The sequence below is a fragment of the Monodelphis domestica genome, chromosome 4 (assembly GCF_027887165.1).
Source record: "Monodelphis domestica isolate mMonDom1 chromosome 4, mMonDom1.pri, whole genome shotgun sequence".
NCBI lineage: Eukaryota > Metazoa > Chordata > Mammalia > Didelphimorphia > Didelphidae > Monodelphis > Monodelphis domestica.
This window is the reverse complement of record NC_077230.1, coordinates 222,644,434-222,658,562: the sequence shown is the minus strand read 5'-3', so window position 1 is coordinate 222,658,562 and position 14,129 is coordinate 222,644,434. Positions and strand designations below refer to the sequence as shown.

At 36.6% G+C, this 14,129-nt stretch overlaps 1 protein-coding gene across 4 annotated transcripts in view; it reads left to right on the top strand.

Annotated features, from left to right (window-relative positions):
* The first annotated feature begins 201 nt into the window (after positions 1-201).
* The window catches only part of KCTD18 (potassium channel tetramerization domain containing 18), a 28,834-nt gene continuing 14,906 nt past the window's right edge, over positions 202-14,129 (top strand). Inside the window, exons 1-4 of one of the 4 annotated variants that reach the window (XM_001379522.4) lie at positions 202-569; positions 3,759-3,962; positions 6,248-6,459; positions 7,996-8,183. In XM_001379522.4, the coding sequence (XP_001379559.1) occupies positions 3,806-3,962; positions 6,248-6,459; positions 7,996-8,183 (557 nt within the window). In that variant the 5' untranslated portion in view covers positions 202-569; positions 3,759-3,805. Of the gene's footprint in view, positions 570-680; positions 702-865; positions 1,012-1,097; positions 1,120-3,758; positions 3,963-6,247; positions 6,460-7,995; positions 8,184-14,129 lie in introns of those variants that run through there. The other 3 variants (XM_056794170.1, XM_007494586.3, XM_007494587.3) reach the window with 3 other exon arrangements.

Here is a 14,129-nt window from a genome sequence, read left to right as displayed (position 1 = left end):
TTATGGATGTACCTGTGTGCAAGGCCTGTCTGATCAGAAAAGGCTGTATAGGGAGAAGGTGCAGGGCCCAGCCAGGCTTGCTCTCCCCCTTCAGGGCTTCCTTCCGAAGACTTCTCTTCTCTCTCCATCCTGGTCACGTTCCTTCCCAGAAGCTCGGCCTGGCCGGGGCTAGAGTGGAGGGTTGGGGTAAGCGCGCGGCCAGGGGGCGGGGCTTCAGGCTCGGGCCCCAGTTCTCCACCCCACCGTCCACGGCTGCCCTCGGTGGCCCGCAGTGGCCCACGGGGGCCGCACGGGGGCGCAGCCCGCAGCCTGGAGGTCGTAGAAGGAGGCGTCGCCGAAGCCGCCACTGCCGAAGTCGCAGTCTCCGCCGCCGCCGCCGCTTCCACTTCCGTGTCTGGGCTGGCTTTGTGCCGCTGGCCTTGGGTCGACCAACGGGAGGGAGGGAAGCCTCGGCCCGGGCTACCCTGCCTCGGCTCAGCTCTCCACGCTCTGTCGGGCCCCCGTTCCAAAGCCGGTAGGGGCCTCGGCTCCGGGCCGGGGCAGGAGACCCTGTGGAGGCGGGGACGCAGGTAAGAAGGGCTGTGGCGGCGGCGGAGGGAGGAGGAAGAGAAGGAGGAGGGATGGGGGCGAGGCTGGAGAACTCTAAGGAGTGAGAGAGGAGCGATTCAGCCTCGCCCTTGGCCCCCCAGCGCCTGTCTTCGGTGAGCCCTTAGAGGGAAAGTTCCCAGTGCCGGCCCCTCCCGCCTATGTTGCGGGGGCGCGAGCGAGCACAATACCCCCTTCCGCGTTCCCGTCTGCTCTCACAACTCCTCCCTCTCCCCCGACCCCCTTTGCCCAGCGGGGCACTTCAGCCGGGACCTTGACGTCTGAGGTGTTTCCTTTGACCTGGAATGGTGGTTTGAATGGGTTAGAAATGACTATCCCCAGTGCAGATTGAGAAGAATGAGGGAGTCCAGTTTCCTGGCTTGTAGAGATGTTTTCTTTGTACTTGCATTCCTGCCTTGGCATTTAGTAAGCCTTTATAGTAAGCTCTTAATGGATGCTTGTGGATGTGGATGGGTGGATGGATGGATGCATGGATAGATGGATGGACGAACTCCACTACTGGGAAGCTTCCAGGTATTAATAACTCAAGCCATCAATATTAAGCACCTCTTAGGTGAGCATGCCAAGTCAGACATGAATTAGTTCCTCTTTCCCTGAAAGAGCAGGGGCAGAGGAGGAAAATAGACTGCATAAAGGTAATTATGACTTCTGGTAAGTGAGGAGAAGAACCTTAGAACAAGAGTTCTTAATCTTTGTAGTCCCATGGACCCCTCTTGGTAAAGTGAAACCTGTGGATTTCTCTGATTAATGTTTTTAAGTGCATAAAACAAACAAAAAAAGATAGAATTATAATAGAAACTAATAATGAAATTGTCATAAAAAACAAAGTAAAAATAAGTATATATACCCCAGTTTAAAAACTAGGCCCTAGAGAAAACTGACAAACTGCTGTAGAAAAATTTGAGGAGATGAGAGCACAAGCAAGTAAGAGGAGAGATCAAGGAAGGTGCCTGAGCCAAAGGTATTTAGGAATTAGTTGGAGTTTTTTTACTCTCTTACTATCCTTAATACCAACTGGCCAAGTTGTTCTGTTGCTTCAGAGCTGGTTTTCTGGTGGGGTGGGGGTGGGTGTCAGGAAGGGAGAGAGACAGACAGACAGAAAGAAAGAATGAAGTGGCCTTGGACCTCAATCATTCAGTGCTTTAGACTATTCTCTATAAAGAGTATAATTTCCAGAGAAAGTGCTGATTTGAATTGATTGGAAGAGGGTGTTTCCTCACTTAGGCAGTTCCTATATTAATGAAATCACAGGTCCTATCCCTTTTTAAAATTTGGGATATGGTAGTCTAGTTGATTCTACTCAATGAATGTGGTTATCCCTTAAGGTGTTTTCTTTTTTTATAATTTTTCTTAGAATGTAGTTCAAAGGAAAGTGCGAAGGTAAAAAGCAGAATTGTCTTTTGAACTTTCTAGTAGAGATTTTAAATGAGGTCTCTTACTTTAGATGATCTCATTCTTAGAACCATGAATGACTGTCAAGGAACATTTTAAGTTTCATATATTTATCTCTGTCAATGACATTTTGTCACCTTTTTTCATGTTTAAGGCATTTAATCTTTTTTTTAAGATGGCTAACTTAATGCTGAAAAATCCAACTAGTGTATGAAGCAGACCTAAAGATAATTCCTTATAGAACTTGGAGGATGTGTTGTCTACCAGCATGCTCAGAATTTTGAACTTAAATGACAAAGTATGTCTTCTTTTATACTTAAAATACAACAGGTGTGAGTGGTTTTTCCCATTGATTCATAATGCAATTTTCATTAATTGCTGTGGCTGAAAGTATTTATGACCTGGTGGTAATTTTCTGATGATGAGCTATTCTGGTAATGAAACTAATTCGTGGATGACAGATAAACATCACTGCATTCTTACTTGAAGCCTTTTCAGCTTGGTAGAACTTGTCAAAGCTTGCCAACTATTAGCATAGTTTTTGACTATCCATTGTCACTTCTGTGTTGGAGCTAGGTATCAAAATAGAGTTTTAGTAGAAAAGGCTTTAGTTACCAAAATTTCAGCGATGATTATCACTGTTAACCTTATCTGTTCAGCAATAATTATGAGTTACTACCTACTCAAATATTTTATTTTCTTAGTAGTTTAAATACTTTTAACAAATAAATTCTTGAGAATCTGATTACTGCTGTCTTAAAGCCTAATTTCCTACCACTCATTGTCCTCAAGTTGAGTTCTTTCAGTTCCCCAATCTAATCTTGCTCTCCTCTCCCCCTTTTTACATAAATATCTCTCCTCATTGAAATAGTTCTTTAAGAGACAGAAGTGCCACCTTCTCCATGAAACCTTCCCTGACTCTCCCCTTCAGCTAGCTGCATTGCCCTGCTTTGAACTTCCCAGATCTGTTTGATCTTTTCTACAAATTTAATTATATTTTAAGTCTTAGCATAGTTATTTGTTTATATGTCTGACTCACTCTTCACCTATTAAAATATAGGGACCTCATTCTCTAGAAGCAGAGACCATGTAGTTGTTTTTTTTTTTATCCATGTATATTAAGTGTTTATCCATAGTATATTGGCCAAAACTGTTGGATCTGTGATCTCATTGATATAGGATGTAGGTACTTCCTCTAATGTAAATTGTAGCCCTTCCATTTCTTTTCCATTCTGGGTCCATTTTTTGTCCTTCCATAAATCTGCTATGGGAAAATGGGTTTTTTTTTTCCTGGTGTTTTAGAGGACTTTCTTGAGTCCTTTTGACAGATACACACATCCTTAATTTTCACTGATTGTAGCCATAGTGGCTTTGGTGAAGATTTATTAAACTGAATTTGAATGGTAGTATTTAATTCTATCAAGCTTAACTTTTAGTTATTATACTTTAGAAAATAACTTGAAAATAGCTCATTGTTTTTATTTCAGTTTAATTTTAAAATTTGAGCCATTTAGTCACCTCATATTTGGTATACAAATGAAAAAGGTATTTGAAATAAACAAACCTTTATGATATTGTATCTTTTAGCATACTTTGAAACTATCTTATGTTTTAAAGCACTTTAATCAGTGTCATTGTCACTTAAGGAGAATTAAAAGACTCAGGAAATAGATTGTCTCATGTATTGTAGGAAATAGTGGTTGTATATTTCTTTTTTTTATTCACTCATGGAAATTCATGTGAGCACAACTGTTTTGCAGATTTGAATAGTACTGTGGCCTAATAATTAGGACAGTTGGTGGGAGCAATGGAAGGCAGCAAGGCAGAAGAGGTGCTGGATATTCTCAGACTTAATGTGGGAGGCTGTATTTATACAGCCAGGCGTGAGTCCTTGTGCCGCTTTAAGGAGTCGATGCTTGCATCTATGTTCAGTGGACGATTTCCTCTAAAGGTGGATGAATCTGGTAAATGTATTAAAGTTATAAACCTTGTTATGAATCTTCATTAAAAGGGGTTTCAAGTTTAACTGCTTTTCAGCTTTCTAAAATTAAGTGGTATAGCGGATGGAGTGCTGGGCCTGGAGTCAGGAAGACCTGAGTTCAAATCCAGCCTCAGACATGTCCTAGATGTGTGATCCTGGGCAAGTCACTTAATTGCTTCCTGCCTCAGTTTCCTCATTTATAAAGTGGGGATAATAATAGCAACTACCTCCTGGGGTGGTTCTGAGGTATAAAAATGACATAATATTTAAAGTGCTTTGCAGACCTTAAAGCACTATATAAATGCTAGCTAGTAACAATAAATATATTAGTTAATAATGTTATTGAATGATATGTGGCATTTTCTTTCTTGTTAGTTTATATGAAAATGAAAGAAGTGCATCTTTATTTACTTTAGGCCAATGTCCAAAATCCATGTTGCTTTGGCTCAAATTTAGGGAAGAAATCAGAAAGAATCAGGACCAATTGAGATCTAAAATGTCATTAACTATATTTGGAAAGTCAAGATACATTAGAGCAAGTTCATGGATAAAGGTATTTAGGATGATTAGATGTATTAGTCTCTCCCTGTGTTCTTCACAGTAGAGCGCTTATTTCTGTGGAGAGAGCAGCTGTCTGACGTACAACTGACAAAGAACAACTAATGTAAGTGTAGAATTAGTGTTAGAGTTGTTACATAGTCTTGTTACATGATCTGACATATGCCTGAGGAAACATTTCAATACAGTGATTTATCTGAAGATAAGAAAGATGCAAAAGTTAACTGCTAGATAAAGAAGAAAACTTTAAAAACATAATTCCAGGGCCCAGGGCTATTCTTACAGTTTTGATTTGCCTTGGGATCCAAGGAACCTGTTTCATGTTTCCTGTTAGGTCAAAAGAATTGGATGATTATGAAATATAGTGGTATTCCTGGTTCTACTGCTAGTGAAGCCTAGAGAAAAATTCCCAGCTGAATGACAGCTGGGAAAAGACCTTAAAACCCTTTACAAAGCTGTCACTCCAGGCTGACATTTTGGGCCTAGAGTACTCAGTTAGGTAGTAAGAAGATAGGATTCCATTTAACTGACATTAGGGAGACTGAAACTTCTTCTCTCCCTTGGCCTACAGAATGCTGCTGTTTTACTCTTTTTTTTTTCCTAAGTCAGTAATAGGAAGGAGTATCCTCAAATTGAGATAGATTGATGAAGAAATGGAATTTCTTTTTGCTGGTCTGTTAAACTGTATAATATTTAGGGGCAATATTTGGCCAGTTATATTGTCTTTATTTTTTCTATTTTAAACAACAATGACTGGATTTAGGTTTAATATACAGAAATTCCTTGATATATTAGTACCTAGCATAAATACCCCTCGTATATAAATCCTTACCATAGTGGATCTCTTGTTCTTATATTAGGTGGCGAATCTATCATTACTTAATGGCTAGAGAAGATGCTTCCTTCCTATTCAAAGCTATCATTCTGCTTTGTTTCTTCCCCACCTACAGGTGAGGGATAAATTCCCTTGTAGGACAGCAGCAAATAAAGGCTTCTTTAGCAGCAACTGGTGGGGAAATGCATCTATTGTCCAGAGTTCTAAATTGAAACTTGAAATTCATTTTCTCATAGAAACAATGTTATAAAAATTGGTTAGTTTCCCAGGCCAATTCACAAAAGTCTATTTAAACCATAGTGTAGCTAAGTTGCAATATCACTACATCAAATAACTGAGTTACAGATGAACTTTTATAATATCTATTTATAAATTAGAGGGCCACTGGCTATATTTTCTCTTTACCTGATAAGAGAAATTCTACTTCTAGAGAAGTGATTAATTGATTACTCTCATTTACATTGTAGCTATTATTTGTAAATATCTAATTTTTATAAACAATCATGTTAAGAAAGTTAGGAGACCTGAGTTCTTGCTCCAGTTCTGATACTTACTTGCTTTGTGAACTTGAGCAAGTAGATTTCACCACTTTGTTCCCCCAGTTTCCTCATCCTTACAGTGAAAGGAATTATATCCATAATATTTTGTGAGTCTTTAAAATTCCTTTTTTTTTCTAGGTGAAGTAATTATCTTGTAAAATCAGGAAAAAACTAAATAATTGCTTTTATAGAAAGTACTCACTAAGAAATACAGTATAAGTATCAAATGATTATGAAAGATCCATGGACTGGCTACGTAAAGATTTGGCTTGGCAAAATGTTGAAAGTCTGACTTGTTTAATCTTTTTTTTTTTTTTGTATTATGTGTATTTCTAGGGGCTTGTCTTATTGATCGTGATGGAAATCTGTTTAAGTACCTTTTGGATTATCTTCATGGGGAAGTTCGAATTCCTAAAGATGAGCAAACTCGAATTGCACTGCAGGAGGAGGCTGATTACTTTGGCATCCCTTATCCTTACAGTTTATCTGACCACTTGGCCAATGAAATGGAGACATATGCTTTAAGGTCAAATATAGAACTTAAAAAGGTCTTGGCATTTTCTTAAGTTTCTTTTAAAGTATTTATTAATTCATGTCAGTCAGCAAAAAACAGTGAAATCACTTATTTTTGAATACCATGTTTTATATAAAAATTGTGAAGATATTTCATTTTCCTAAATTTAGAAGGGAGAATTCATGCATATTTTAAGCACTGGACCAAAATACCACTCTGTAACAAAAAACATGAATTTATTATTGTTTCTTGGGATCTCTCATAAGGTTAGTGTTTTTCCTTTCTAATTTGAGAGAGATTACTTTAGAATTCAGACATATATATGTGTATGTGATTTTTTTTCCTCATTAAAGATCAATATTCCTTGATTACTTCTTTTTTAGGAATGTTCTGACTTACTGAATTTGTTTATAAATTCTTATTGTGACATGTTGTGTCATAGGAAGGGGCAGTCTTTCCCAAAATTACCCTTTTTATTAGGAGGATTGCCATATAAATAAAAACACTTAGCCAGATATAGTGAATATAAAAATTAGTAAAATATAGGATTTAATCAGTCATCTTATGACCATTAAAGCTTTTTTTAGTAATATATTTTTAACCATGTCTTTAGCCATTAACATGACTCAGTAAATTTTATTAGTTGCTTTTCACTTCAATTGATGTTACACATTTTAAGAGGTATTTGGTACCAATTAAAATGGAATAAAATTATTTTGTTTAATATACTTTATTTAATTTACATATCTGAGACTTTAAGTTAGCAGTCCATCACTAGAGTGTTATGGAATTGAAGGAATACTACAGGACACTTCAGGCCATAATACTCAAGAAGAGCTCTGAGTGTCTTTTAATCAACCCTCATGAGGCCTTTTACTGCCTCCTAGTTCTGCTACTGAATTTGCTTTTGGAATTGATTTGGGCAAATGAATTAATCTCTGGACATCAGTTGCTTCTTCTATGAAATGGGGTTGAAAACCTTACCTGCTTAAAAGCTGACTGCTGGAACAAGAATTATTTGAGATTCTTGTAGAACTCTTATGATTTATACTCTATGATTCTTTTATTCTCAACTGATAATCAGGAAAGAAATTACTATATACACATTCATATCCTACCCATTTTTGAGTGTCTTCTATTTTAATAACACTGTAATAGGAACTATAGAAGATTAAAAAAAAATACACACACACACACACACACACTCTTGATACTTGGTCCAGAAGCTTTCATTGTGATTTAGATAGAAAAGACATGAAGACGTGAACTTATTATTTTTAATATAAAATAATAACTCAACATTGTGGCTCATTCCTATAATCCTTGTTATTATGGAGACTAAGGCTGTTGGAACTCTTTTGCACCAAAATTCTGAGCTTCTTTGGATTAGGCTAATGAAATAGCCACACTACATTTAGCATATAATGTTAGAGGCTGCATTTAGCCCAGGTCTTTCAACTCCAAGTCTAGTATCCTTTTGACTGACCTGGGTTGCTTTCTGAAGGTAAAAGTCAGTCTGGCAAAGTCATTCTCATGGAATTAAATTCAGATTTTCTGATTTTTGTTACAGGCTTTGACAGACTTTTGTGATTCCTATGGGTTAGCCTGTAACAAACCTACTGTTTGGGTTCTACACTATCTCAGCACATCTGGTGCAAGCTGTGAGAGTAGAATTATTGGTGTTTATGCTACAAAAACAGATGGAACTGATGCTATTGATAAACAGCTAGGAGGAAGAATTCGTAGTATTTACAAAAGGTAAGTATAGTTTTTAATGTGAAAAAAATGCAAAATTTGCATAACATTGAATACTTCCAATATGTTACAAAAATGATATTGACTATAATTGACATATACAAGCTATATAAACAAACTGAAAGTACACAAACCATATAAAGTTTTTATTTTTACCAGAACCATTACAAACATTAAAAATTCCTTTTATTTGTTTTGTATAATAATACATCTATTTGCCTAGATGATATTACTTATCATTTCTGGTAAGAGGGAAGGGAGGAAGGAAGACTATTTAGATCTTACAATTTTGGAAAGGAAATGTTGAAAATTATTATTATATGTAATTGGGAAAATAAAATGTTTGAATAAAAATAGAAAAAAATTCTATTTTTAAATAAAAGGAGTTTACTTATAGTTTTTAAGGTAGGATAGGAGTTCAGGATTTTTTTTTTTAACTCTTACCTTCTGCTTTAGAATCAATACTGCCAATACTGGCAATCTCCAATTTGGTTCTGCATTATGTCATATTACTCCTGTAAGGGGTAGAAATGTGAGGGGTTTTAATAAAAGGTTGGCCTGGATTATTTAAGAATAGGATTGCCAGGAATTTAATTCCAAAGAGATTTATTTTAACAATTTATTTATAAAATGTAGAAAGAGTAAAAGAAAATCAGAGAGAATAGGGTAAGATATCTAGCTTAAGCACTAAATATTTTTCTCTGACCCCTGGCTCAACCCAGGCAGGGTTAATTAGCCCTTAACTGGAGGCTTCAGCCGAGGACCTGGGGATACGGGAAGCCTCTCTCAAGAGGGTAGGTCTCTCCTGAGGCTAGTCCCTTCAGAAAATCCAGGAAAGGAGTCAGCCTTTTTCACTCACCACATATCAGTCCAAAAGGAAGCAATGTGAGATCTCAATCAGAGCTCCTCCAACCTCACATCGAAGGTGAAAGACCAAAGAGAGCCTCCTCACAGGAAGTTCTTAGCATTTTTAAAGATCATTCCTTTTCGTCACTACCTGTGACTTCCTTCCATTTGATGTGTACTAATTGCAGCTAAAGCTTTGCTTAGGACTGCCCAGGGTGGCAGTCAGTCGATTCTGATTTGTTACCCACTATTGCACATGTGGGTCACAGACCTCCTCCACTTAAGTGTGAGTGGGGTATATATGCTTTTGGTGACTAAATCTAAAAATGGGCAAGGGAGAGTTAATTTAATCTTCACATTCCTCTTCACACACATTGTAGACCACCCTAACTCATATGATCTTTTCCTTCCCATGTCTGTGTCTTTGGTCACACTATTTTTGTGTTCTCAAATTTCCCCCCTCTCTATCTCAACCCATTATTTAGAATACAGCTCAAATGACACATTTTGGTGGCACTAAATAATAAATCTTGATGCCTTCCCTGATTTTACCCCTATCTCAGCTCTGAATCATTGGAACCTCAAGACTTGTTTATAACTCTAATTTGCTTGTCATGTAATATGGTTATTTGTGTGTTAATCAAATCAAAGTATCATAAATTTATAGCTAGAAGTGATCTGAGATGTCTTCTAGTTCAACCTCCTCATTTTATAGATGAAGAAACCAAGGCCCATGGTGGCTAAAATACTTATCCAATGTCATCTAACTAGCAGAGCCATGATTTGAACTCAGTATATTATCCCTCTACTAGACTATACACTTTAAGAAAATAAGGACTTTTAAATCTATGTTTCATAACTTGGCATTCAGTAGTTGTTTAACAGTTTGGTTTTTTTGCTAACATCCTATATATCTGCTTAATGTGAAAAGAGTTACTAAAAGACTCATATGATTCCAAGCATATAAGTAACTAAAAATTAATATGCATTTTGTTCTCATTTTTCATTTTCTTATGATTTTAAGTTTTAGAGATCTTGCTAACAGTGAATGAGTTTGAGAGAGAAACAAACAAAAACTTTTGGATTGTAGTTGGGGTTATTTGAGGTGAAAAATTAATATGAGAGTAGCTTTCAAAATTTCCATCACAAGTCCTCAAGACTGTGCTGTTATGAGTTTATGAAAGTCATTCTGGATATGTGAAAATATGTAACTTTATTCAATTATTCTTAAGCAAATACAGTTTGAATATTTTTCTAACAAGTAGTTGCTTAGTTGATTCTTATTTTTTGATGGATCTACTTTAATGAATGGATAAAATTTATAATTAGCACCATTCCCTATTTCAATCCATGGTAATTAGTCAGGTCTTATGGAAAGAATCTCAACCAGGAATCAGAACAGGTTTCTATTCCTAAATCTCTCCTCAGCCAAAGTTTCTTAACCTTTTTCTACCTAACCTTTGTTTCTTCATTGGCAAAATGGAATTGAATGGGGTAATCTTTAATTTTCCTATCAGCTCTAAAATTCTATGATCTAATATGCTAACGGACTTAAGAATTGCTTTCTTTCATATAGGTTAAATATTTTCCCAACTATTTCATTCATGTTACTGATTTTCTTAGCATACTCGACAGGAATAATACAATTAAAGGCAGTGTTGCAATAGGTAGAATGCTAGTTTTGAGTTGGGAAGGAAGACCAGGGTGGGGATCCTGTCTTGCATATGTTACTTGTCAACCCGAGGAAAGTCACTTAATCCATTAATGCCCTAAAACCCCAAGTTATAGAGGAGTTCCTGTCTGCAGTAATAGAAGAGGTTTCCCCTAGTAATGAAATCATGGGCCTAGAACAGCCTTTAACTATATCACAAGCCCTTTGTGATCAGGCATTTTCTTATATATATTTTTTGTAACCTATGGCATATACCAGCGGGCATCATAGTTAGGTATTCTGTAAGTATTTCTGATTTTTTTTTCTTCCCCACTAAAATATGTGATGGCTTCTTAATTGTCCTTGGATTAAAATAATTTTTGAAAACTTAACTTGAAAGATTTCTTGAATTTTCCATGTATATTTTAGAAGTGTCAATTCTTACTTTATACACATAGTTTCTTAGCCTTTTCAAGAATGAAGAACTTTTTTTAACATAAAAAATTTCATATATTCCCACATATTGATGTACTGTACTGCTGGTAGTATATCTCCTGAGAAAATACATAGTAAACAAAAAAGTACCATGAGTTCAACAATACGTTAAAACGAATTTCTGTTGTTAAAACAGTATCTTAACATATTTGAAAACTGGTAATACTGATATATGTCAGACATATAGCTTATAAAAAACATTTTTGCATGTTATACTGAGTCATTTCATGAAGTTTCCAGTGTTATTAACTTTTGGAAATTGGAAGTCTGGTTGGAATGATAAAAATTTCGACTGTAAATCTGGTTCTACATCCAGATTGTTTGAGTATTTAGATTTCTGTGTCTGGAAGTGCAAAAATCCACTTTACAAACATGTTGTGGTTAAAGGAATAAGTACTTCACAGCTTTATTAAACATTTGTAACTTTTTGGAATGAATAAGTTAGCAGAGGCCTTTTGGATGAAGACTTCTGCCCTTCCCTCCTTCCCTTTATTTTCTACTCACTTTCCATCTTTTCTCTCCCTATGTGATTCTCATTGGAAGTACAGAGGCCACCTAAGGACTTGATCCCATTGCTGATCAGAACAGGATCTTTGATTTGGTTCATTTCTGTGATGGGCCACTTTGTCTCTCCTTAGGTAGTCTGTGGCCCCTCTCCTTCATTTTCAGGGAATCACATTAATTGTATTGGACTAAGTGTTTATATCTGATTGGCTTAGCCCTCTGTAGCTCAGAACTTTGATGCTCTAGTGAATGCACCAGTTGCAGCATCCATAGTAGCAGATAATATGGACCTGGGTCACTACACCCAGCTGTAAAGACTAGTTTTATTTTGATTTTTTAAATTATCTTTTTTTAATCTCCCCCCCTTTCTCTCTCTTTCCCTTCCTGTCTCCCCCTCCCTTCTTTTTTCCTCTCCCTCACCCCTTTATGTCTCTTTTAGAAAAGGTAGCATGTTTCATCATTTCCCTTCTGGAATTGTGGTTGGTCATTACACTTTGCAGAGTTCCTAATTCTTTCTGAGTTGTTTGCCTTTACTATATTGTTGGTTTGTGTAAAATTTTCTCTTGGTTCTCCTCACTATACTCTGTACCAGTACATATAAGTATTCCCGGGTTTCTCAGAAAGCACCATCATTTCTCAAGACACAATAGTATTATATTACATTCATATACCATGAATATTCCCCAATTTTCAGGGTACCCCACTCATTCCCATTCATTGCTACCTCAAAAAGAGCTATAATTCTTTTTTTATCTTTGCATTTTTAAAAGACTAATCCCTTCCTTAATCTACCCTCTTTCTAATTTCCCCTTCTACTTTCACCTCTTTCATTCCTATTTCCCTGTTTAATGAAATGTTTTTCTGCCATCCAATTGTGTGTGCTTTCCATCTCTCCTTTGACTAGTTCAGGTGGGAGTAAGGTTCAAACATCAGCCTCTCCCTTTTTGTTCCCTCATCCTTGTTTGCAGTGATATCCACTTGTGCACCCTGATTATGTGAGAGATTTCTCTTAACTTTTCTTCCCTCCACCCCCTGCCAAGTGTATTCTTCTTTGCTTACTTTCTATTTTTTTAAAGATATTTGAGACATAAAAGCACTACTTCCAAGTCTTCTGTCTAATTAGATTCCCTTTATGACCCTTGATGATGATAGGTTTGATGGGATATATATATATATATGCGCATATATATTTATATATGAATCCTCTATTAAATCTAAGCACTTTATCCTTGTTTAAAAACCCTTATAATATTTATTCACTTCTACCATTTTATGTTTCTCAACTCCTGTGTTTAAACTTCAAAGTTTCTTTTCATCAGAAATACTCTCTCTATTTCATTTAAAAGTCCATTTCCCCCTCCCCCCCAGGATTATACTTAGTTTTACTAGGCAAGTAATTCTTAGCAATAAGGCCCATATTTTTTGCCTTCTGGAATATAGTATGCCAAGAGCTCCACTTGTTTATAGTATCCCATAGACTACTAAAGTGTGAGTGAACCTAACTGTGGTTCTTTGAATTCTTCCTTTTTGGCTGCTTTGAGTGTTTTTCAGCTATATTATTCCTGAGAGTTTTCATTTTGGGGTTTCAGGTGATGACTGGTAGGTTCCTTCAATTTTCACTTTGCTCTTTGGTTGTAAGACATCAGGACATTTTTCTTTTTAAGATTTCTTAAAGTATGATGTGTAGGTTCTTGTGATCATGGCATTCAGGTCATTTGTTTTTTTGGTCTGTTTTCCAACTCAGTTGTTTTTATCATGAGATATCTTTTTTTACTTCATTTAAAAATACTTCTTGTTACCTAATAGAGCAAATTCTGCTTCATCTATTCTAATTTTAGTGCTTGAACAAGGTTTTGTACTTTATGGGCCAAACTATTAATTCATTGTCTAATTATTCCATAGCTCTTTCTTTTCTAGATAGATTTTTTTTTCTAGTGATCTTATTTTGTTGATAAAAGTATTTTTTTTTCAAACTTTTGCTTCATCTCTTCCAGGAATTATAGTTGTGTGCCCAAATTGTTTTTTCTTTAAGGCTTTGTTCTTTGAACTGAATACCCTACTCTACTCCTGGGGTCTGAACCACATTGCTATTTATTTCTGAACTTGTTTCTCTTTCAGAATACATGTAGCTCAAGGTTTAAGATTGTTGGGGATTGTAGGGAGTGGGAGCAGACATTCTTGTCAGTCTGCCCTAGTTCTGGGGAATGGGTAACAAAATTGCCCATTCTCATCTGTCCAGATCTCAGTACAGGTCTGGGACCTCATTTTGCTCTGGGGCACAACCTTTGCCTGGGTGCTGGAATGTTCTGCTAGACTCCATTCTCTGCATCTGTAGAACTCTGGGTCTCTTTGCCAGCCTGGTCTGGAACATGACTCAGTGTGACTTTGTCATGGATTTCCCCATCAAGATTGAGTCAGGTACATTTTCTAGATTTGTTTTGAAAAGTTTTGTT